At 40.0% G+C, this 24,253-nt stretch overlaps 1 protein-coding gene across 4 annotated transcripts in view; it reads left to right on the top strand.

The window, feature by feature from the left end:
• slc12a5a (solute carrier family 12 member 5a) overlaps positions 1 to 24,253 on the top strand; it is a 139,170-nt gene that overhangs the window by 83,946 nt on the left and 30,971 nt on the right. For all 4 annotated transcript variants that reach the window (XM_044024132.1, XM_044024133.1, XM_044024134.1 and 1 more), the window contains 3 exons: positions 6,862 to 6,962; positions 7,324 to 7,461; positions 21,568 to 21,714. In XM_044024132.1, the coding sequence (XP_043880067.1) occupies positions 6,862 to 6,962; positions 7,324 to 7,461; positions 21,568 to 21,714 (386 nt within the window). The remainder of the gene's footprint in view (positions 1 to 6,861; positions 6,963 to 7,323; positions 7,462 to 21,567; positions 21,715 to 24,253) is intronic.

Below are 24,253 nucleotides of genomic sequence, written 5' to 3'. Positions count from 1 at the left end.
TGTTGCTAATTACACTTAAGTGTGTAGCACAAGTTGAGCGTGCGTAGGTAGGTCATCCAGTCATTTTATCTGGGACAAATAAAATGATGAGACGCTCTATATATACAGCCCTGCAGCTTGGTTGTTTGGTTGTTTTTTTTTTCAAATGTTCTCATTTTTACATTTTCATTTATTCATATCAGGATGTAAAGGGAATTTTTAAGAGATATACACACAAAGATATCCAAAAAAAGATCTTTACTGTGATTTTCACAGTGTTGCAGCGGCTGCCTACACGCCTGCCTGACTGAAAGATAAGAATATTTGTATCTTTCCAATATTTATTTCTAGATTACAGAATAGACTATGATAATATGGAAACAGAAGCCAAAGAAGAAATTGAATTTTGTCATGAAAACGAGAAGAGCGTATGAATGAAATGTGTCAAGTGGTTAAATAAAACTCAGTGCTAAAATGACACAGAGGAAGAAGACTGACAGTCTGTTCACTTCGTACCAACATTTGCATCAGTATTGTCAGATTTTCCTCTGGTTGCCCCATAGTTGCAGAGAATAATAAATAAAGTGAGGAGTGGCTTACTTTATCTGTCACGTTCCTCATTCATACAATCATTTTCTGCTGGGAAAAGCTTTGCAGGAAGCTGCCATTAAATACATATGAAGCCTGACGTGTGCAGTTCGAATTCAGGCAGCGGCAGCTGGAGGAAACTGACCAAACCTACCCATTCATCATCAGACGGTGGCATGTTACCAAGCTCGATCAACATGCTAAGAGCTGTTGTGTGCTCTCCTGTTGGCCTGTGTACACAGACATCCTCCTGTGTCCCTCTGCTCTCAGCCTATCAGCTGCCCTCGCCTCATGAGCCAACCAGGAGGGAATGTGTCAAAGTCATACCCCGTGAGGCAAGGCTGCATTAAAATGCATGCTGAGCCGAAGCGCCCGCCTGAATACTGATCAGGGCACGGGCTCTGTCCTGCAGCACAATGACGAAAACGAGCATTTGTATGTGCGGCAGGCACCCGCGCTAAGTTGCTCGCCTAAAATAAAATTAACTACAGAAACACTTTACAGCTAAAAGGAGGAGCGGGGCAAAATAAGAACAATAAAAAAAAGAGGTAGAGGAGAGAGAGAGAGTGTGAGACAGAAGGAGAAAAAAACGCGGTGAGATCCTGTTGTACAAGGCTGTTGTGTCTGTGATATGGTGCTGGAGCCATGATAGGAGGGATGACAGTGAGAGAATATCTATTTCTGACAGTTTGTGTAGGCTGGCGTGGGCTTGTAACCTTCCACCATTGCTATTTCTTTTCTTCTATGCATCACGTGTGAGAGAATGTGTTAAGAAAAGATACATTTTCCCGTTTAATTTCAGAAATACAATATTAGAGTTACCAAAAGATGAATGCAATAAAATTAAAACTCAAAATAAAGGTATTATTAGGTATATAAAGGTAAAAATGTAATTCATTCATTCTTTAATCTGTGTGATGTCACACTGCCTTGTTACTGAGAGGTTATAGATGTAGGCTAGTTCCAGGTAAAGACTTTTTTTTTTTACGTGCTAATACACTGTCATTCCAGTTTTGACTGGAATTTGGATTGAAGTGACCTTAATCCTTCACCTGACTCCAGCCGATTTTCTCCGGCTATGTCAGCAACCAGAGGAGAGAGAGAGAGAGAGAGAGAGAGGGGGAGAGTGAGAGAGAGAGAAAGAGACATATGGCATTGATTGCCAGACATGAATTAATGTGTCTGTGTTGTGACGTTCAGATTAGACCTCAAAATCGCTGACTGACCTGCTTGGATTTGGCGGTGCATCAAGGAAAAATGGAGCCAAAACGTGGCCAGAAAATCCAACTTTGTCTTTTTAATGGTCTATTTCCATCCCACCGATCATCCAAGTCCTTGTTCTTCTAACAAATGAAGCATTTTTACTCCGGCTGCAAGTGAAACCTCACTGCGAGCATGTGTAACTGCCAAAAAATATATTTTATCTGCAATGTGTTTGTTTCTTACATGAAGTGGTTTGTACTTTTTTTTTTTCCATTTTTGTCCATTAGCCTCTATTGACTCAGCTTCTCAAGAATGAACTTTGTCTTTTACTCTTGTGGTCAGTCCTCAGAGAGCGAGCGAGTGAGCAATAACGGTGACTCTCGCCACCTCAACACTGTACAAAGTGGATCGATAAAACAAAGTCAAATATTTGGCACCAAGTGATCCTCTATGGTTCTTTGTTCAAATATATTTCAGAAAAGCTGTCATCTGTCTGAATAAGAGGCCACCACTGATTTGTAGTTAAACAAATTCACACACACGCCGAGTGTCATACTGCCCACTGTGGCAGCTCATACTCACAGAGATGAGAGATTTAACACACCCAACATTGCAAACCTACTGCCATATTTCTAACCTTTTTTTGTTTCTTAAACACAATTTCAGTTTTTGTATAATGTGTGTATTACTCATTTATAAGATATGATCTTTGCAGACAGTATTTTTCAATGTTCTGACATAATACTGTCACACTAATAGTAAAATATAATATTTATATATATCACAAAAGGAAATCAAATGATAAATTGGTTCATTAATTAATCATTATCACCAGTTTCACCAGCTTTTGAATAATCATAGTCTGTAAAAATGTCAAAACATAGTGATAAATTGTCCTCAAGTCATTTTCTGAGAGCCTTCCTTCTCTTTAAGTGCTGGATATTTGAAACATATCCTCATATTAACCATTAGAACACAGAACATTCAGGCTGCTTTTTTCCATGACTATGTTAAAACAGAGGCTATCAGAATGTGCAATAAAGATTGTCTTATATCCTTTTCGGCAATCTGATGAAAAAGATTTTTTTTTCTTTTTCACCAACTATATAAACACACCTGACCAAAAAGTACAAACAAAATGAAAGAGAAACGGTCAATTCTTTTACTTCTGCACAATTATGAGACCGAGACGATTTTTTTCAAAATAAAAGATCTTTCAGACTCTGATAATCAATAAAAAAAAAATTTCTCATTCAGTCTTTCTGTGGGCCTGGTGCCAAATGACCCACGGACCAGTACTGGTCAGTGGACCAGTGGTTGGGGACCTCCGCATTATAGTACAACACACCGTTTCATTGTCAGTTCAAAGTGTATAGGTTCAGTATATTCACACTAAACTGCCACTTATGTGAAATAAGATTCTTTGTTTTGTAAAGGATGCACAAGAGCGTCACACCCTAAGTGAGCAGTAAATCTCGGGATTTTGACCAGATAGCGAGAGGCTTTGATAGTGAAAGCTGTTGCTGGACGCTTCCTGCCAGATTGAGGGAGGATAAGCTGCTTTGGGGATTCAGTTGGAGCAAAACTCTTTGGGCACTGTCATTTTTTCCCAGAGAGGGGGTATCCATCACTCCTTTGATGATGGAGTTTAAATTAGGCAAAGAGGAGAAATGAGCTGTGGAGTGATTAGTGATAGGATATTGGTCTTTGGGGCATCAGCCCTTCAAATATATGAACTGAGTGTGTGCGCGTGACTGACACTGACGGTGCACCGCTGCATAATGAAGTGTTAATTCAGGTCGAGGATGTGTTTGTCAGCTGTTTCCTTCATGCTTCACCGTCACTGTCTGGTCCGTCCTAACCTGACACTAATGCAAACACACTTTGTTGCCACAGCTTTCTTCACCAGCTTATGTGCTGTATTTATGGTTTTGTTGAGGATTAGTTCGCCCTCACAAACCTCACTGCTGCTTGAAGTCTGTAATAGCTCACTCGCAGAGCAGAGCCTTTTTTCACCAAATAGAGTTCTGGTTTTCAGAAATGAAATCTACATTTAAAAAGGTTTCTCTTAAAAATGAATTAACTAAACAAATCAGAAGTAAATGTCCATAAGTTATGATTTGTTTCAGATTACATACACGTTTTTTGTTTTGTCGCACTAATGAAAGAATTACACACATTTCATCCTAACCCTCAAATTAATTGATTCACTAAGTCAATCAAATCAAGTGCCATTCATTTATTTTTTGCAGACGACTGGTCAAAAATGCAAGAAATGATAGGAAACAGAAAAGCAATCATCGTAATATTTTAAAACAAACATCTAAATAACGCCACCAGGTCAAAGTGAGCTGACCCTTAAGTGCAGCAGAAGCTTTTACATTCCGCTGCAGGGACTTAAGTGTGTCTCTCTCTGCGGATTCCCATTTCAGGTCTGACTGCCTCCTCTTTATCTGTCTGAGCCCTATCTCTCTGAGCCATATCTCGCACACTGTCCCATCTGCCTGTGACGCTCTCCATCTTCTCATCTCCACCTCCATTCACTTGCCTCTCGTTTCTTTTGCATTAACATCTCATCTGCCTGCATCTTCTATTTCCTTTTGTCCTCTGTTCATGCTCTGAATCTCCGGCACAGCTCCTTTTTCTTCAGCGTGCTGTCTTAGTGGCCCTATTGCTGTGTCTGTGTAGACAGTGTGTCGGTTGTTATCAGTGCCCTAACGCCATGGCACATGGTTGCAGCATCCTGGCTATAAATAACTTAGTCTCGGTCCAAGACAGGACGGAGAGCCAGAGAGAGAGCAATCTGCTGTCTCCCTCGAGAGACGCTCAAAGAAGAAGAGGGTGCAAATGAGCTGGCGAGCTCTGTATCACGTTCACCAGCAATGAGACCTTCATTGTTTTCTGTGGGAAAATTGTTTGTGTCATTGTTTTTATGCTGTCAAATATCTGGTCAGGATTCCAATAAAGCACAAAGGCCGTTAAAAGGGTAAGGCTCTAAATCAGGGGTGTTAAACTCATTTTAGTTCAGGGGCCACATACAGCACAATTTCATCTCAAGTGAGCGGGACCAGTAAAATAATAGCACAATCACCTATAAAGTGTAACCTGTGGAGTATATTTTATATGAAATTTCTTGAGAAAAGCAAGTGCAATGTCAACAAAAACACCTACGTTTACCATTTACACATGTGCATTGCAACCTACAGATCACAGTGGATCTAAAACGGCACAAACATTTAGTCACAGGTATCTGGAAGTGAAAAATATAGTATTTCACGTTGCGATTTGATTCTCATTCATAACAAATTCATGCTGGCCCGCAGGCTGCACGTTTGACACCCCTGCTTTAAATAGTGAGGTTTAAAGTAACAACATCCCCATGAGACTGTGGTGAACTGAGTATACACATTGTAATTAACTTCATCAAAACAAGTCACACTGTGTTTTTTTTCACTATTATGCCGCGGAGCTTAGTTCTCCTTGTTATTTATATGTGAGTCCTTTTATTCTTGTGAGAACCTAGTAACTCACGTGGTCACCTTTGAAGGCTTGACTGGTGTCTCATCAGCTGAATCAGGGCCTGTCCACATGGAGGCGAGGTGTAAGTTGCGAAAACAAAAAAAAAAAAAACTATTTTCAGAGACACTATTTTTACTTGAATGAACTGTACACATTAGTGATTGTTCCGCACACGGTCAGGTGCGCCGCACATCTGCAGCTCGTGTCTGTGTGGTCACGGTGCTTCTCTCTGTGTGTGTGTACAGTCAGGCTGACGCTCCATCCGCAGTAACGGCTCGATGAAGCTCACTCGAGCAGCAGAAACTGGCCATTTCCTTCTTGGAAAGTAATGTGGGTTATGCTAGAAAGCCGCTACATTTGTCGCTAGTTGCTTTTTTGAAAAAAAGTTGCCGGGGGTTCTGAATATGAGTCACTCAAGTTGTTTGGTCTGTTTGCTTTATGATAACTTATATTTTGTTTCTTTTATTTCCCTTCCTTGCCCCTGGCTTGGTTCATGCTGTCTCTGTTTCTGTGACTGTATACATTGTAATGTGTACAACGTCTTCCTCTGTGGTTCTGGTGTAGCAGTCTTACAGCGTTTCCTGAAACAATACCTTTTTTTTTTAAAATGACAAAGAAAAAGATTGTTTACGTTTCGTTACGTGTGGATATGGCCCCAGTGTTTTCAAGTCAACTTTCTTTCTTTTTCTCTTTTGAAACAGTAAAGTGATTGATTTTACAGTTTTACAGTCATTTCATCCTCAGATGTACCATAATAATATAATTGTTCATTATAGCTTTTGTTTAGTTTTGGTCCATTACATGCTGTGTGGACACGATGCATCATCTGTGTGTGAGTTAATGTCAAATACATGTAATTAACACAATGATACACTGTTATTTTAACTTATTATTATAATAATCAATGGAATATCCAGTGTTGTTCGGCGCCTGTTTTCAAATCTCAATTGGAAATCAATCCAGTGAATCTCCATATAGTTGGATTTTGATTAAGACTGTGAAGCTTCACGGAATTATGATACCTGCAGCAAGTTGTCGATTTAATAACATCACACTGTTACTTCACATGCAGCAAGAAGGTCCTTGCTTCAAATCTCACCAAGAACTTCTTGTGTGTGTGTGTGTGTGTGTAGTCTGCATGTGTTCTCTGCTTTACATTAGAAGAAACACATGCAGATTAGGATTAGGTTGATTAAACCCCAGGTGACATTGGATGGCTGGAGTTTGAGGTTTAAATGTCAAGATGTGTTTGAACGTTCTTTTTTACAGACTGATGTTCCACTGTGCTTTAATCCAATAGACATATGGAATATGTAACACTGCACATATGGTAAATGCACAGTCCATTAACTACGTCTCTGTTTTCTGTTTCTAACTGTGGGCACTGAAGAAGACACGCCTCTTCTCCCTTTTCTGGCAGATGTCCTCTTATTTGAGCCTTACGTGTCTCTCAGTCGATTTTTGCCCATAAACTTAACTCACCCGTGAGTTTTGCTGTCCGCTCGTGTGATGCCGTCTGATTTATTTCAGCAGAGTCTAAAAGAGTGAACTGTGTGTGTCTGTTTCGTCCAGGTGACAGTAATCCCAAGGAGAGCAGCCCCTTCATCAACAGCAGTGATGTTGCCGCTGAAAAGAGCCAGCAGTATGACGGCAAGCACATGGCCTTGTTTGAGGTACAGTCGCACACGTACACCTACACACAGCGATTTGTGAACGCACATAAATGGACATGATGGTGAAAAGCTGGATACATTCATTCCACAGCTCTGCACAAATGTATTTCTATTGTGTGTTTTTTTTTGTGCACTTAAAATAATAAACAGGATAAAAAGAAAACAAAATCAGCCGCTGGACATTTTATTGTGTAAGCACTTTGTTGTTCTTGTTCCTACTGGGTTGGAATCCGAAATTGTTATTGATTTTCACTGATCTAATGAAACACTCCTCAAGGTATAGAGCTCACTTGGCTGGCTCAGAGGATTAGAAACAATGATGAAAACACTGACTGCAGCTGTCCTGTCTATTTCTCTGCAGGAGGAGATGGACACCAGCCCCATGGTCTCATCTCTTCTCAGCAGCCTGGCCAACTACTCCAACCTGCCCCAAGGTAGCAAGGAGCACGAGGAGGCCGAGAACAACGAGGCCGAATCGTCACGCAAGAAACCTGTCAAGGTATTTTCACAGTACATGCTGAAATACATACAGCACACAGTGTTGTTATTTATAATGCTCTCACACTTTAAAGCCCACATAGACCGGAAGCTCCAATTAACGCTGCGTTTGTGTGTGTATCTGCGTCATTACCTCGTTTATGAAACCCTAAAGTTTCAGAACAAACAGTTCAGCCACTGCTGAGAAAATAGTGTTGTATTGTTTTCCTGGGCTCTGCGAAGCGGATCGGCACTTCCGTAATTTGATGTCGTCATCAAAAATCCTCACCACTCCTCTCACCACCGTAGCGCCTCCTGGTGCGGGCACTAGTCCGGGCACATCCGGTTGCGTACATTCAACCGCAGAAGAAGAAGAACTACTCTCGTTGTAGCTGCTGAGATGCAGAGCATCCACCGTGCCAGAGGGGGAGCTGTGTATCTGAGAGCTGGCCTATCTATTACGTCACTTCCAGGTACCTGGCCAATCACAGGACAGTGGGAAAGCACTCGTTGGCTGGCCAATCACAACACAGTCCACATTCTAGGGGTGTGGTTTTGGTCTGAAACAGAGCGGCTGACGAGAGCGTCAGTGAGGAGATATTTTGATCGGCTCGTTTGCAGCGATTAGGAGGTTTTTAACCATGAAAACAAGTTAATATATGTAAGTAGACATCCATAACTTATAAGTGTGATACAAGCATTCTATGTCACCTTTAAAATACTCTAATCACAGATATCATATATCAAGATAAAGTCGATAAATGTAACTATATTACTCGTACTTTGGTTTACCAGTTGCTCAATCACAAAAAATCTATAGTGTAATTATAATTATTTGCTTACTGAACTTAAAATTACATCCATTGTCCAATATAAAATGTTTGTGCTAAATTGGTAAGTGAACAGCTGCTGTAACTAAAGTGAAGATATAGCAATAACAAATGTGCTGCCGGATCAGTTTATTATAGCTCAACTACACTTGTTTACCAAACACGTGTTACCAAATATAGTATCTCCACCAGTTGAGAGCTTGTCAATCACTTTTTGATGTCATTATAAAATCCCCAGTTTGTGTTACTGGATTGCATCTTAAATGCCACTCACTAATGATCTCCTGGTATTGTCTGCTGTTTTGTGTTTCAACGCGTTTCGACAGACGTGCGACTGCTAATCAGACGTGATTAGTCCAGTGGAAAGTGGTGACATTGGCACAACAGTATGTGTCCATTACAGCTGGTGTTCTACTTCACTTCCTGTCAATGTATGTCGTCAGACAGCTTAACGCAAGGATTAAATGCACAGAGTGTCATTTCTGCTGCTGTGGGGTCTCTCTGTCAATCAAGACAACAACCTAGTTTTGACATTGGCGAGCGGCGTTTGTCTTGATTGGTTGCTCTGTGCTTTTTACAGAGAGCTCTGGCAGCAGAATACACATCACACGGCAATGAGTAGTTGTGATCCATTAGTAATAAATCAGACTAGTGAAATAGTACTGCTCTATATTTAATTTCTTGCTCTAATGTTCCATAGTACACTTGCCCCTGAAGTTATAGCAGACACAGTCAAGTGGATGAAGCCGTCCGTCACCTGGAAATGCATATTTTTATGGAACTGAAGAGTGTGTGAAATGTTTTAGTTCATGAAAGTACACTGCACAACAAAATATATTATAACACAGGCTTTGTTACTTTTTGGAGTCAACATCTAGAATACGATCCAACATACAATGTTCAACCTTTTACAATATGTTATTTAAGAAAAAACAGCAATGTTTCTTTCCTTATTTGTTTATGTTTTCACATAAATGTGTTTTACACTACAGAAACATCTATAGATTTATGTGATTAATATGACCACATTTGTAACAACTGTAACGTTATTTTTCAGTCAGTCAAACTTTATTTGTTATTTGTTGTTTGATTGTATAGCACTGTTCATACAAGGCAATGCAACTTCTATACTTGTAAGAAGGGAGAGAAGGAAATGAGGAAAGGAAGTGAGGAAACGCTATCATGGAACTCACCAACTGCCGCTAGGGAAAACAAACACTGGAGACTAATGGGTGATCTAAACAGGAGATAAAAGAAGGAATAAGAGAAATGAAAAACATAAGTAGTAACAGATAAAATGTAATGAAATGGATAAGTGAATCAGTAGTTAGAATAAGTAAATGAATGAATGAATATTTAAATAAATGAGGTAGAATAAAATAATTTGTGCCTGACCCTAAAATTGAGTAGAACAGCACAAGTAAATAATAAATCTAAGGTAAAAGCCTGGTTAAAAAGGTGGGTGTTAAGTTTGTTTAAAAAAATATATATATATATACATATATATATACATATATATATATGTATATATACACTAATTTCAACTGCTTTTTCTGTTTTTCTGACAACTCTGTCCACGTGAGAATTCACCATCGGTCCAGCGCGTTACTAATGGTGCAACCCCCATTATCCCAGATTGCCCAGTTTTCCCAAAAGTAGGGTGTATTTGTCTGACTCAGCTCGGGTAATGCTGGGAGCAGGTCTAATCACCCCCTGTTACCTCAACCCTTTCAATACTTTAATTAGTCTACATGATACACCAAGCTGCTGCTTCTCCAATCAGGAGCCCATTCCACAGGCAATCTCTCCATCGCCATGAGAGGCTTTTCATTAAGGCAGCCTGTGGTGTTTTATCGCTCAAGCAGCGACCCCTCTCTCTTCCCCTATCGCCTTCTCTCCATTTCCCCGCTCCACTCCCTCTTCCTCTCCCTCCATCGCCTTCATCATCGGTCCCTCGAGTAAGTGAGTTGTGAGCGAGCGAGAACGAGGCAGCAGGCTTTCTTTGTTACAGTGTGAAAGCCGAGATTAGAGATTTGTTTGGCGTGTGACATGAGGGAGCGGTCTGGAGGTCGCACAGGTCAAGATAGAAACCCGTCAAGGCTAATCCACCTGCAAAGTTCTCCACTCTGACTTTATTCCTCTTACACAGAATATATTGCCTTTTAAGCACCGAGGCAACTTGAAGTGCTGACAATATAAATGCATTAGTGTAACAGCTGTAGCTGCCATTAATATGCTTGACCCCTTTGTTTAGCTGTTCACAAACTGTACTGAGAATCATCACCTAATTCTGCAAATTCCCTGGAGCTACACAGAGCATTTTGGCCCCTACCTTTACTCCTTTAGTTCCATCTCACCACTTTCATCAGCTTTGTTGAGTGGGCAGGTATTTTAATCTATATGTTTAAAAGCCCCACAATACAACTGCTCTATATACAGTATGCCCAAATCATGCAAACTTTACTGAAATACAATAATTGATGTCTTTATTCACTGTGTTTGTTATTGTAAATATAACTGCATTCATTAGTGCTGTGCAAGTTGTATCCGGGCATGTCCAAAGTCCGGCCCACGGGCCAGTCACGGCCCTTGGACGATTGTGTAAGGCCCGCAGCGTCAGTTTTATAAATGTATGGCCCAGAATGGAGTCATACAGAAAATGTCCTCCCCATTAGCTCATCTGGTGCAGAATCTTTTTTCTGCCTGGCTTAGATTTGATTGCATTGCCATTAAATAATGATAATTGTGCCAGTGAAACAAAATATATATTATAAAACAGTGCATTAGTAAGTAACTTTTACTGTTGAAAAAAAGAAGACAAAACAAGGTCTGAATGGACCATTGTCCACCCCTGCTCTGCAATATATTGTGTATCTATCGTCTAAAAGTTATTGTGAATCATGAACCTCTTTCTAGACAACTGTTCCAGCCAAGAATAACAGGAATAACATACACTCTCTGCCTTTGCTCTTTACAGGGCAATGTTCCCTCACATAAATGTTTCCTCTCGGCGGTGTTTTACGAACCCTGCTGTTAGCTCTGTCCTCGCCGTCTTCCCCTCCATGTCTAGCTCCGTCTCTCCCCTCCCTCCTGCTCTCATTAGTCCGGCGCAACGGATCAGTGTTCCCATCAGCGGCCTCCTGAGCAGTGTGTCCTGATTGATGTCAATTCATATTATAGTATATTACAGCGCCATGAATCACAGAGTTAAACTGACATTTCACAGCTTATGTACTGACCATTTGTCTCAGACTTCCAGGATTAATAGTAGTAGTAGTTAGGTTTGTTTCCTATAGGACTGCAACTATCATCAATAATAGGCTGGGTTTTTTTTATATTATCAGTTAATCATGCAGTCTATGTAATGTCAACCATCATCGAATGCATGAGCACATTTTTGGCATTTCCCGTTAAAATATGGCTGAAACAAACGAGTGAAATAGTTCCTGTTTCTGTCAACTAATCCATTAATCAGGAAATAGCTTCACGTCTACAATTGAGGAAAGTCAGAGATGATAAATGATGATTAATTAGAAGGCAACAAATCTCATTTCCTCTTCTTAGTACTATAAAGTCTTTTTCCCCCAGTGTTGTATTTTTTTTAGTTTGGATCGTGTGGCCGTATCAAGTGGAGCAAGTTATTTTTCTCACCATAGGCAGTCTTCACCAGAACCTTTCCATTAGTGGATTAAGAGACTTTTAGCCTTGAATTTGATAGTGTGGCTAAATAGAGGGTTTACATCCAGTGGTAACAGATGAGGCTTTTAAACTAGAATATTCTAGTAGGTAGGTACAGTAGGTAGTAAGGTGGTGAGCCCTCAGCAGCACAGAAGACCACAGAAGACGTTTCGGCTGCAGGAGACTGTGTTTTACAGATAACCACTGGATCATTCTTTTACATGCACTCTCTCTCACTCACATAAGTGTTGACCGCTGAGTGACTGGTTCATCCACAGTCGGTCAGGGAGGCTTAAGTTTGCCGGGCTCTCCTCTTGCTGTCTGTTTAATAATTCAGAACACCTGAGCAGAAACACATTTACCCTATCAGCTCCTGTTTGACCAGCGGAGCGTGGAGATGGTGTTACAACCTCCCAGTCTGCCTCCCTTACTGTCACTGCCTCCCACCACCTCACCCACTTCACTTCACACCTCTCTCTTTCTCTCTCTCCCTCCCTCCCTCCATATGTAACAGCAAATGTGCCATTTCTCCTCTTATTTTTAGAGTTCATCTTAAATTTATATTATTTGTTTTTAAAAGTCTTGACAGCCTTATTTGTCGGAGCTCTTACTGCCTCTCACTCCAGTCACATCTTTGAGGTCAACTAACCAAACCAGGCTCAAAAATAGAGGCAGTGGAGGAACAACCTACCTTTTATGTGAGAGCTCCCCAGACCCTTGACCAATTTAATAAAAAAATAAATAAAATAAAAAACTGCTGAAGACCCATTTCTTCTAGCTGGCTTTCAGTTCTGGTTGAGCAAGATACCTCGTATTCTTGTATTTATATTGTCTCATCAGCACTTTGGTCGACTTTTGAAATGTGCTATGAGAATAAACTTTAAGTTAAAACTGTATCTGTAACTTGGAGAAATAGACAGATATTCGTTAAAATGCTGTCAAATGAGTTCAGATCATGATGATTTAGACTATCAGCTTCACACGCCTCTCCCTCTCTCTCTCTCTCTCTGTTGTTAAGGTTATGCTCTTCCTGCACTGCACACAGAACGTTACACTCGTAAAGCAAATGGCTACAAAGAGGTCAGAGTATGACTGTAAACACAAAGAGAAACCCAAGACCAACCCCTGTGCTGCTGCTGTATACACACAAACACTCCTGCAATCAGATCTGGTTATATCAGAGAATTTCTGACGCTATATCACGGTCATTTTATGACGTTGTTTAAAATTGAACATGTTCCTCTGGTGCATGAGTTCACTGGCTAATGGGAATCCTTTGTTCTATAATTGATACTACGTTTGTAGACGTGTCGATTGCTTTGAGGTCTCTTATAAAAGCAGGTGCTGTTACAATAATTCTTAAAAAATCAGCACAGATTTCAATATTCAGTGGATGCTGGTCCTGCTGGTGAGCATAAAAATCCTGCAAGAAGACATTTAAAACATGACTCTTGTTTTGTCAGCCTAAGCAAGTTGGCAGGGCGTCCCAGTGCCCGAGGGCCTGGATGTTTCCCATCCTTTCCTCCGCAGCTATATGTCATCTCCCCACACTGCGCCCGTGACTCTTCTGCCCTCTTTCGCTTTCATTTTCTTTGCCCTGCAGCTATACAATAAAATGAAGTTCCTGTCACCTTCCCTTTTAATCTACGTTTCTACAAACAATAATGTCTAATTGAGAGAATGTGCTGCCGTTGCTGTCCTCAGCAGTTTGGCAGATGTCCATAAAAGAGTTGGGATAAGGTAGTAGGGTCTATGAGACAGAAAGCAAAAACATATCAATGCAGTTCATAACAAATAGTATACAGTATCAAAACACACTGTGGTTAAATAAAACATGAACTGCATTCCTCTGATCCCATTACCTTGGATCAATCCAGCTGTGTGTGACTCAATTCAATTTACCTTCTATGGAGGTATGTAGAAGTGTGGGTTCTACATTCCAGAACATACTGAAAACCAATGATTAAGTTATTATTCATGATCAAAATCCTAACAAAATCATGTGCAGTATTTGCTTCACCCTATACTTAGTGTACAAGTATTTGTATTTGCCGTCACAGTCACGACATACAAGACAGACACAGACAGATGCAATAAGAGGTCCCGTTGTGTGACTGCCACACCTGAGCCATTCATTCATTCATTCATTCATTCAGCGGGGTGACGACGCCTCCCTGTGGGTTGGTGGGCAGCTGTTCTCTTCAAGTCCAGTGGTGCCACACAGGCCTACCTGCAGCTCTGCAGCAGTCAGTGTTCCCTCTGCTCACGGTGGCTCAATCTCCAGGGAAATCATCAAACTGCTGGCTCCCAGCCCATTAAACAGACATGCACTGTGTGTGTGTGTGTGTGTGTGTGTGGGTGACTATTATCCGAGTGGACTGCAATTCCCATACACACACACGAGCAAATGAATCGGCAAGTGAACGTAATTGAATTCAAAAAACATTCAGCCCTTTTTTCCTGAACAGGGTCATTGATTTGGTGCATAGATAATAGAAGCATCCATTAGTTCACCTGAGTCTGTTGGTTTAAAGTAAAGTTACACACTTTCTTTCTAACAGGATTAAAGATGCACAATGTTATCGGCACAATATCAGTCTCAGCAGATATTGGTTTTAAAATATATTATGGGATATCGGCAAACACACTGGGATCTGCTGATATGATTAATGACCACAACAGTAGGCTAAATAGGCTGCTACCTCCTTGACTTCTATGCTGGCGCCCTCTACAACAATTTTTTTTGAAAAACATGTATATCTACATCTGCTGCGACATGAGTATGAAAAGTATTATGCTAATTTCACTACAGAAGAGACTAAATGACCTCTGAGGTTGGGCGCAAGGGGAAAACGTTTATATATTGGTATCGGTATCGATTATCAGCCCAAGCACAAAAGTCCAATATTGATTTTTACTTTTTGTATCTATCCTTAATATGCTGAGGGGGTTATCCTTTATTGATAAAATCTTGGATGTTAGTGTCTTGGGTGCAGCTCAACAACTCTTTATCTGTGTTTGTAATGAAAAATGATTTGCCCTGATTAAAGAGGCTACAAAATAGAATTATAATTATAGCTATAGTTGTGGGGTTGACCTTTTTTTAAATATCAAATGCCACCAACCAAAGTCACTGAAGTTTTACAAATGACTTTAATTAGACTTCAAGAGCATTCATTCACTTACTGTATGGGTGTTGTGTCTGCTGTTGTTCACAACACTATGTAAATACACACAGGTGTTCTCTTTGATAACTTACCTGTTATTGCAAAATGGACCACAGCCCACTTTGTGCAGCAGCAGCAGTTTTCACCTAACAACAGAGTGCTGATGGCAGGGAAACCTTTCTGGCTGCAACACCTGACTGCTAATGTTTATTACACACCGAGTCCCTGAAGGACCTGTCAATGGAAACTGTGTCTTTGTAATTACAGCATTGCATCTGTATATATAAATATTATTTCACAGAGTCATGGCATACCACTTATCTCTCTCCCCCTGCCTCTCCATAGTCTCTCTCACACACACACACACACATAGACAGAGAGAGAGTGAGGTTTGCCTTTGGCTGTACAAGACATGAGAGTTTCGTTTCTACCATGTGTTGCTGTGTTTTAAGTTAGTATTACATGAAAGATTTAGGTGTTTGCAGAGTGGAGGAGACGTCTTGTTGTTTCCCTCCAAAGGAGAGAACTAGATCCAGATTCAGGCAAACGACTCAGAGGAAGCTGGTTGGCAAAAGATCTGTTTATTCGGTTGAACAAACGGTACAATAATGCGTGTCGACGGTCCTCACAACAATAGCACCTGGAGAGTTCTACTCGCAAGAATACCAAGGTTCATGTATTCTGCAGTAAAAGTTCTGATTATAGGATAGAAGGTTAATTTTCTTTAAACCCATCAAGGGGAGTAGTTTCAGCCACCCAGGGGTCTCTGTTGGTGTGAGGGATTGGATTTGACCAATGAGCAATAGGGGGTTGTGTAGAGGGAGTGTATTTTTTTAGGGAGGGTGAGTCAGCCGAACAGTGGATGTATATTTCAGTAGTGTCTGTCTGGAGGAGGTTTGAGGTGTGAATCAGATGGTGTGATGGCAGTGGGGGGCAGGAAAGAGGTAGTGGTGGCTTTGGAAATGTTATTCTTAAGCGGTAGCATGTTAACGTGTAGGTAGAAATTGCTGAAACACTGAAAACCACCAAAATCCAACATACATTACTTGTCCAGACAGCATTCAGGAAACTTGGAGCTGCATGGTGTAGGAACAGCAGCAACTGTGATTGTAGACGGTAGGTGATGTGGGAGATTAAAAGATCATGTTCCTGAGAAGCCAGAACTGTGATCATTATTTTTAGAATCCACTTCTGAAAGTTTCCATGGCTAATGCTTGGCATTTTCAGTCATAGTCCAACTGAATGCAGCCGTCCTTGTGATGTGCAAAAGCGTTGTTCTGTGTACAGTGCAGGGATGTTACAGGTGACATGAAAACAAAACACAACGACACTGAGAAACACAGGCGTGGAGAGGCTCAATCGTTGGCTCAATGAATGAAGCAGACATTACTTTATAAATAAAATACACATAAAAAAACATACCACAGCTTTAATTCTTACAGGACACACATGCCACTCTATGGAAAGGAGCCCATTCGTGGTTCCTGTATTCATTGAAAATAAGTAAATAAATAAATGTTTTTCATTTTCAGTTTTAAATTGCTGTAAAATATGTACATTAGATTTTACTTACTTGGGAATTTTAAGGAATAAAACATTTAAATGATGTGTTATTTTCCTTTTATCTGACCTAGTAAGTATCCAGTGTCAGCCGGGCAGCATATAGGCCTAACGTTGCCTAATGTTGATGGACAATTATTCACTTTGCTAGCCAAACCTTTCAAATATTAGTGGACTGATTATTAATCTGCACTAAATTTTCTATCCTTCTCATGAAAAAAATAATACATATGGGAATTATTAATCCTAGTCTCGTGTGTTGATCAGAGTCGTGATGCAAGGTTTGGGTGAGGCCTCAGACGATTTTCTGATTTCAAAAGTGAGCCCCTGCTCTTTTAAGTTTGGGTATGGTTGGTTTAGACAATGATGAAAAGTCCTCTCGACTACACACTGAAGGGCACAGTCACAGTCAATCTGATTTGCATATCTTAGACAGTATACAAACAGTGCAGAACATTATCATATAGCTGGTGAGGTGACAGAGATGGACGAGATTTGCACTCCACTGATCCCTCAAGCAGCCCGTGGAGGACACAAAGTGGATGTTTGATTAAAGCGCAATGAGGCTGAAGGTTGAGAGATTCCCTTCTGTGAAGATGGAGTGGTGAAAGAGGCAAGATTGCAGGTTTGGGCTCTGTGGTAGACAAACTGTATACACGCTCTCTCTCACACACACACACACACACACACACTCAAACGAGGACTAAATGTGTTGTGATAAAAAGCATTTATAGGAGTCACTCAACAGAAAACTAAACAATGTACAAAATATTAGATTATCACATCTGATCTTTAGTGCTCCTTGGAGAAAAATGTGTTTGTTTTTTTGCTGCAACCACAAACTATAAAATCACAGTAAAACGATAAATAAAGATATTAGGAGTGCAGACTCAGCTCCTGATAAAAAGAAGACAACAAGGTGTTTGTGTGATACAAGCAGACAAACACAGCAGCAGCAAGAATTGGCAAGTGCTAAACCATGCAGGGATATCAACAGTAATTTCATTACACGAGATGAATACAAATATCATGTCATGTTTCATTTTTATAACTGTATCTGACCACACAAGGATGGTAAATTCCACATAGAGATTATAGTTTGTTTTCTTTGTTTTGTTTTTTTAGGCATAGCTTTTCGTGAGATTTTGTAATGTTCAAGTTTCAACAAGCAAATGTCCAACCCCCAAAAAATTCTGAGAAGGGAAAAAAAAGTTCTGTGATGGTTATGAATAATAATAATAATAATAATAATAATGATAACAATAATAATAACAATAACCATAACAATGATCATAATAATAATAATAATAATAATAATAACAATAATGATAATAATTAATGAGTTAACAATTTAAACTTGGTAGTAAAAAGCTGAACAGAATTACAGTGATAGAATTAGTAGTTTGCTCTCTGCAGAGAGAGGAGTCTCCTCCATGTAGTCTTGCATCTCCAAGGTACTGTTGCTGCTGCAGCTAAAAACTACTCGGTTTGTACAGGTCCCTCTTGAGCACAGTCACTGTCCTATGAAGTGCCCTCTGCTGGATCCTAAGGGGTACTATACTTCAAATGGTCTATGAGACTGCAGCACAGGTCATTATAGCTTCAACATGAACCATGTTTGAAATGATATTACATTTACAAAAAGAAACAGGCAATGAAAGTTCTAAACAAGAACATTGGCTTTGTGGAATTGTTTTGTTAGCACTAGAAAAAATGAAATTTAAATAAAATCCTCCATGAGACAGTTTTTAATTTCAAGGTACACTATGTACAGCTTTCAACTTTCCTCTTCTCAACCATGTGATAGTAATAAAAGTTATGTTTGCCTGAAGTTAGTAGATGAATGATGACAAACACAAAGATGATATGATATGATATGATATGATATGATATGATATGATATGATATGATATGATATGATGATAATGAAAGTCATTTGCTTCCATTTGAATGGATCAGAAGTCCAGTGATGAACTCACACAATCCCCAAATCTGTGCTGCTCATTTTATTTATTCTACAGAAAATCCAAACATAATTATATTTGTGAGGCTGGTTAGGACCTGTTCTCTCTCTCTGTCTCTGTCTGTCCGTCTCGCGCTCTGAAAACAGTGCATTAATGATGCAGGAAAATGAGTTTCTCCAAACAAATTACGTACTGTGGCATCAGACAATGTTATTCATTTTATGTCAGCCACTTGTTAGGAGGATTTCATTAGAAGCCTGGTTTATGAATACAGTATCTGCTCCCACTTTATTTAAAAAGTCCTCTATCTTATGTATTGTCCACCGTGTTGCAGCAAATTGAATCGCCAGTCACTGAAATAGGAAAAGGAGCCTTCTGGGTTTTCTCCAAAACACAATTTTCGTTACACTGTTAAGGAATTGGAGTGGTTTGGTTTATAATTTCTTTTTCTTGTCAACAATTTTAAAAATGTAATAGGTTAATTGATTTGTACTGTAATTATAGTTTGAATCTATCTACATCTTTCTTTTACCAAAAACTTGAAATTGGTTGTTCTCACAAATTAATTTACCACTTAACATTTTTAAACTAACTGTACAGTAACGGATGGAATATATGTACTGCATTTGTATGTATGGCTGACAGGTAGTGATCTGCACAGAGGAAAAAATACCTGATTATTAGATACAAATTGGCAAATCCTCAGATGTCGTTGACAGAATTCAAATGACAAGAGTGGAGAGCCTGTTTATGGTTTCAGTATTCATTATAAACAACTTGATTTCAGCCTTTGAAATGCAGATGATGAGAAATCCTCTTGCCACTCTGAAGAGCAGAGTCACAGTGAGAAACAACTCGATTTGCATGTCTTATATTTCACTCTCCTGCTGTTGCTCTTTTCTATCTGCAAACACATTGATGCTGGAAAATGAGCTTCTCCAAACAAATCACACACTGTGGCATCCCATACAATGTTATGCCATTGATGTCAGACAGTATGAATTTAAATTAAACCTTTGCTTATGGATTCAGGGTGCAGCTGTTTCTTTACAGTTATGGGCTTTTCTTGTTTTTAAATCCTCAGTCCATGCGTCACGTTCATTACGTGGCAGCAAATGTAATGATTACCAGTTACTGTTGAAGAAATAAACAGCTGCATAAAACTGCAGGAGTCTCTCATACCACATCAGGTCGTCTCTTACCATCTACAAAACCGTCCTGTACCCATTACAATGTAAAAGCATTCTAGAATTTATGTTCTCTATTTCTATTTTATTGAGTACAGAGGAGCATTAGAAGTGTTTAAAGGTTTATTATTTATGGTGATTTCCAATGTCAAACCCCTATGGAAAATATTGCCGCAGCTCCATAAAGTGGATGACGTCATTGAAAGGCAACTAATGACATAAATAAAAAAATATGGTAACACTTTAGATTAGGGAACACATATTCAGTATTAATTAGGTGCTCACTAACATGCATAAATAGCACACTAGTCCTTTATTAGTAATTATTAAGGACGTATTAACACCTTATTCTACATAACCTTATTCTACCTCTATTACAACATGAATTAAGATGCTGATTAAGGTGTTAATACGTGCTTAATAATTGCTAATAATGGTCTGATATGCCACTTGTATTCATGTCAGTAAGCACCTAGTTAATGGTGAGTATGTGTTCCCTAATCTAAAGTGTTACATTAGTCTATATTTCAATGCCGAAATGGCCCAATATCATCTCTTTAAATGACTTAATACACTTAATACTTCATATGGTTGTTCCTGTGTCGTCGATGATGTAATGATTACAGTTAAAGTCGACTCCATCACTCGGTTAAATGGGTCGTGTCTGAATGTCAGCGCAATTACCCTTCATTGACCAAAGCTGTCCTTGAGCACAAAATGAATATTTCTCGTTTATGTGCAGGGTCAGTTAATGTGTCCTTCAGGTTTATTAGATGCCGTCAACAGGGTGCACACAAACGAATGCGTTTGTACACACACCGACGCACACACAAAATCAAGGGAAGAACATTCCTTATAATCAAGCTGATGTTTACATCTTCTGTCAGTACTTGCTGCCAGTGGAACAGCCTTGAAACTCTGTCGGGATGAGGACGTACAGTACAGCTCACTCTTTTTCCACTGAGCCACACCAGGGACAACACTGCAGCAAAACCATCTAGAACAAATCCACCACAAGAAAAAAAAAAGCAGAGCATGTAAAGCAAAAGAATAATTCATCCATTACATTAAACAGGCTGGTCCCCCCCCCGGCTGCTTCCTGATGTTGAAGTTTTCTTTTTCCTGAACTCTGAGTAATTATTGCTTTGGAATTTATGGAAACCAATGTGGGAATTAATTCATTTCAGATGCTGAATTCCAAAACGCAGTATGTCGCTTGACATATATAATATAGCCTAATATTTTCCCAAGATGCAACAGAGCAAGAAAGGAAGGAAGGACAGTGGAGTAGCTATTTCAAGTCATTACAATTATAAATGCGAACTGTGTCTTTGAAAGTAATAATCCATTACTGCGCACAAGTAAATCTATATGTTCTGCCTTGATAAAAGTGTTCTGTTCTGTTGTCTTGATAATGTTTTTCTCAGCATGTACAGCTGGTGCATTGATTGGGATTGACTCACGCAGACATATAATCTTAGTTAATGCTTTGCATCTGGGTGTGTTGGGCCTTTGGCAATAAGAAAGTATAAGATATTAAGAAGTTTTCTTAATATTAACCTTAATCCTCATCGTTGATATCCAGTGTAAAGTAGAACTTAAAATGTCATCAAAATCGTAGAAAAACAATGTGCGTAGACCGAGTCGGGGGTCATGTTCGGGAATGCAGACCTTATTTGTCCTTGAATTCTCCACATGTTTGAATTGTTATGACAAGAACTTCTCCCCTCGTCTTCATCCAGGCTCCACAGCTCGGCACTCTGATGGGCGTCTATCTGCCGTGCATCCAGAACATCTTTGGAGTGATCCTCTTCCTCAGGATGACCTGGTTGGTGGGAATCGGAGGAGTCATTGGGACCTTCGTCATTGTTTTCATGTGCTGCACCACAGTGAGTGTTCTTCTTATTTTTACTTTAGCCAGAGTTGGCCTTCTTTTTTTTTTCCTAGAAATGCATAGAAGAGGGGCAAGAGTTCCTTAGTAAAAGATGTTCACCATTATCACCTTTGACAAGTCATTGCAGGGCCACATATAGAGACAAACAACCATTCACACCTACGCTCAATTTAGAGTGACCAATTTACCTAATCCCCATATTGCATGTTTTTGGACTGTGGGAGGAAACCGGAGAACCCCAAGAAAACCCACGCACACACAGAGAGAACATGCAAACTACATACATGGAGTTGTTCCAACCAGGGCTCGAACCCAGGTCTTCTTGCTGCAAAGGCAAGAGTGCTAACCACTACACCAGCCGTGTGGCCTTTTTTTAGTTTATATATGGTGACAAAATTAATTTATGGTTTCTACCCCAGCTATCACTTTAAAGCTGTAGTGTGTAACTTGTATATTTAACAAACATCAGTTGCATTCACCAGTCACCTGCAGTGTTTCTACGACAGAAGCACGACAGGTGTAAGCTGTGTTAAAAAAAAATCACTTTCGTTTTTTATACTTTATTATTATTTAAACATTTGCAGTGTTGACAGTGATCCACTTCAGCACAAAGTGTCCCGGTCTCCTCCTTGCAGAAGCTGAGATTTAACTGTCACACATGCCACTGCAGAGACTCATCGTCTTTCAGTCTATAAATGCAGACATTAATTAGAACAGTAGACTCAACACATAAAGTATTGTTTATTGACCATAGAGAGAGAGATGGAAGAAGTTTTCTTGCATTTGTTTGCCGTAGCAGCTCCCTTTGCAAATGTCATACAAAGATCCAAGATCAATCTGTAAGAAGAAGCAAAATGGAGGATGACAGACTCAGCGATGTTCTCCTGTCCCCATTTAATGTCATTGCCACAGAGCTGGAGTCATGTGTCAGTATGACTTTGTTGTTGGACTGACACCCTGCTGCGGCCCTAAGTCTCTGAGCACAACAGACACTGTCCCACAGGATCTACAGCGCTGCTGTCACTGATCTGAGTGGCTGCTGCAAATTGATTGTGTTTGACTTGTTTGATGCAGTCGCTTGTCATGGAACATATATTGTGTCTCCATCCAGAACGCTGTCATTAGTCGGTTGATGTTCTGAAAACATGACACATGTCACATGGAAAAATGTTCAGTCTGAGAAGAGGAATCATTCCATTTTGATTTAGTTTCTCAGTGTAGAGTATAACGCAGCCTTGTCGATATCACTGGGCAGTTTAATTCCAACTGTGTGGTCTAGCAGCTGCCATGGCTGCTCGGCTTTTCTCTGGTTTGCACTGTGTCTTGCAGGGCTGTGCTGTATGTTGGCATGGTTGTGTGTTTGTGCAGCCTAGATTCTCCTCTCGCACTGAGCATATTTATAGAACATCCCCCTCAAATCCCAACCACTGCAAAGTTGCCTGCACACACACACACACACACACACACACACACACACACACACAGGCAATATGCTTTACAATCATCGCTTTCCTTGTAACAGCGTGCAGACAGCTTTGAAAATGGATTTCACTTACTTGCATCGGAATGATTTTGAAGATGTTCTCTGTTTCCGATGTTTTAAAAAGCAATACATTCCTTGCAATGAATTGAACGTGTCCCTTTTTGATATTGCTGTATTCATTTTATAAAAGAAAAAAAAAACAGGAAGCAAGCTCATTTTCACACTAAAAATAATGGTCAAAAAATGAGGAAGGATGTATTAATTACAGCTGGTGTATGAACCAGCTGTAATTAATACATCCTTCCTCATTTTTTGACCTCATTTGACGGCAAGCCATGCAAACATGATTTGAGTATTATAAAAAATACAGTTTAGTCTCTCTATTCCTCACTCAACACACACACTCGCACACACGCACTTCTTATCAGTCACACCTAGCTCATTCAAAGCCCTGGGGCAATAAGCCTGAGCATGAACGGTGTGTGAGAAACCCCCACCTCTTCCCTCCTGAGCTCCTTACATAACGCATAACCACGAGAGTGTGTGTCTGTGTGTGTGCGTGGATGCTTGCAGAGATCCCCACCTCAGTGAAATCCACTTAAAAAGCGAAGGAACGGTGCCCGCTGTAAAGCCGGATAATAATACAGTGTGACTCCATGTTTTATTCACACGACGGGATGTCACTGACTGAACACTTTTCAGTCATGAGATGCTCGGTCACAGCAACACACGTGTGTGCACCTGTAAAACTATTGCACGCTTAGTTTCTCAACACTCGACATTTTTGAACAGAACGTTAACATTAAGTCGTTGTGTAAATCATTATTATGTGGAGAGCGTGCCGCCATGTGGAACAGCTCCGACACATTATATGCCATTATGGAGACACAAAACCAACCATTCTGGAAAGACAGTGCATTGGCACGGACAGTGCTCTCAAAGCTGGTTATATTCAACCATGTGCTTTGTGTGTGGCTATTTTTAGCCCACATAATGAATGCAGGCTTGTCACCAAGAGAAAATGAGGTTTAATATTCTTGATGGAAAGTCA

The sequence above is a fragment of the Solea senegalensis genome, linkage group LG4 (assembly GCF_019176455.1).
Source record: "Solea senegalensis isolate Sse05_10M linkage group LG4, IFAPA_SoseM_1, whole genome shotgun sequence".
Lineage (NCBI taxonomy): Eukaryota > Metazoa > Chordata > Actinopteri > Pleuronectiformes > Soleidae > Solea > Solea senegalensis.
Note: the sequence above shows the minus strand (reverse complement) of the source record. Positions and strands in the feature narration are given on the sequence as shown.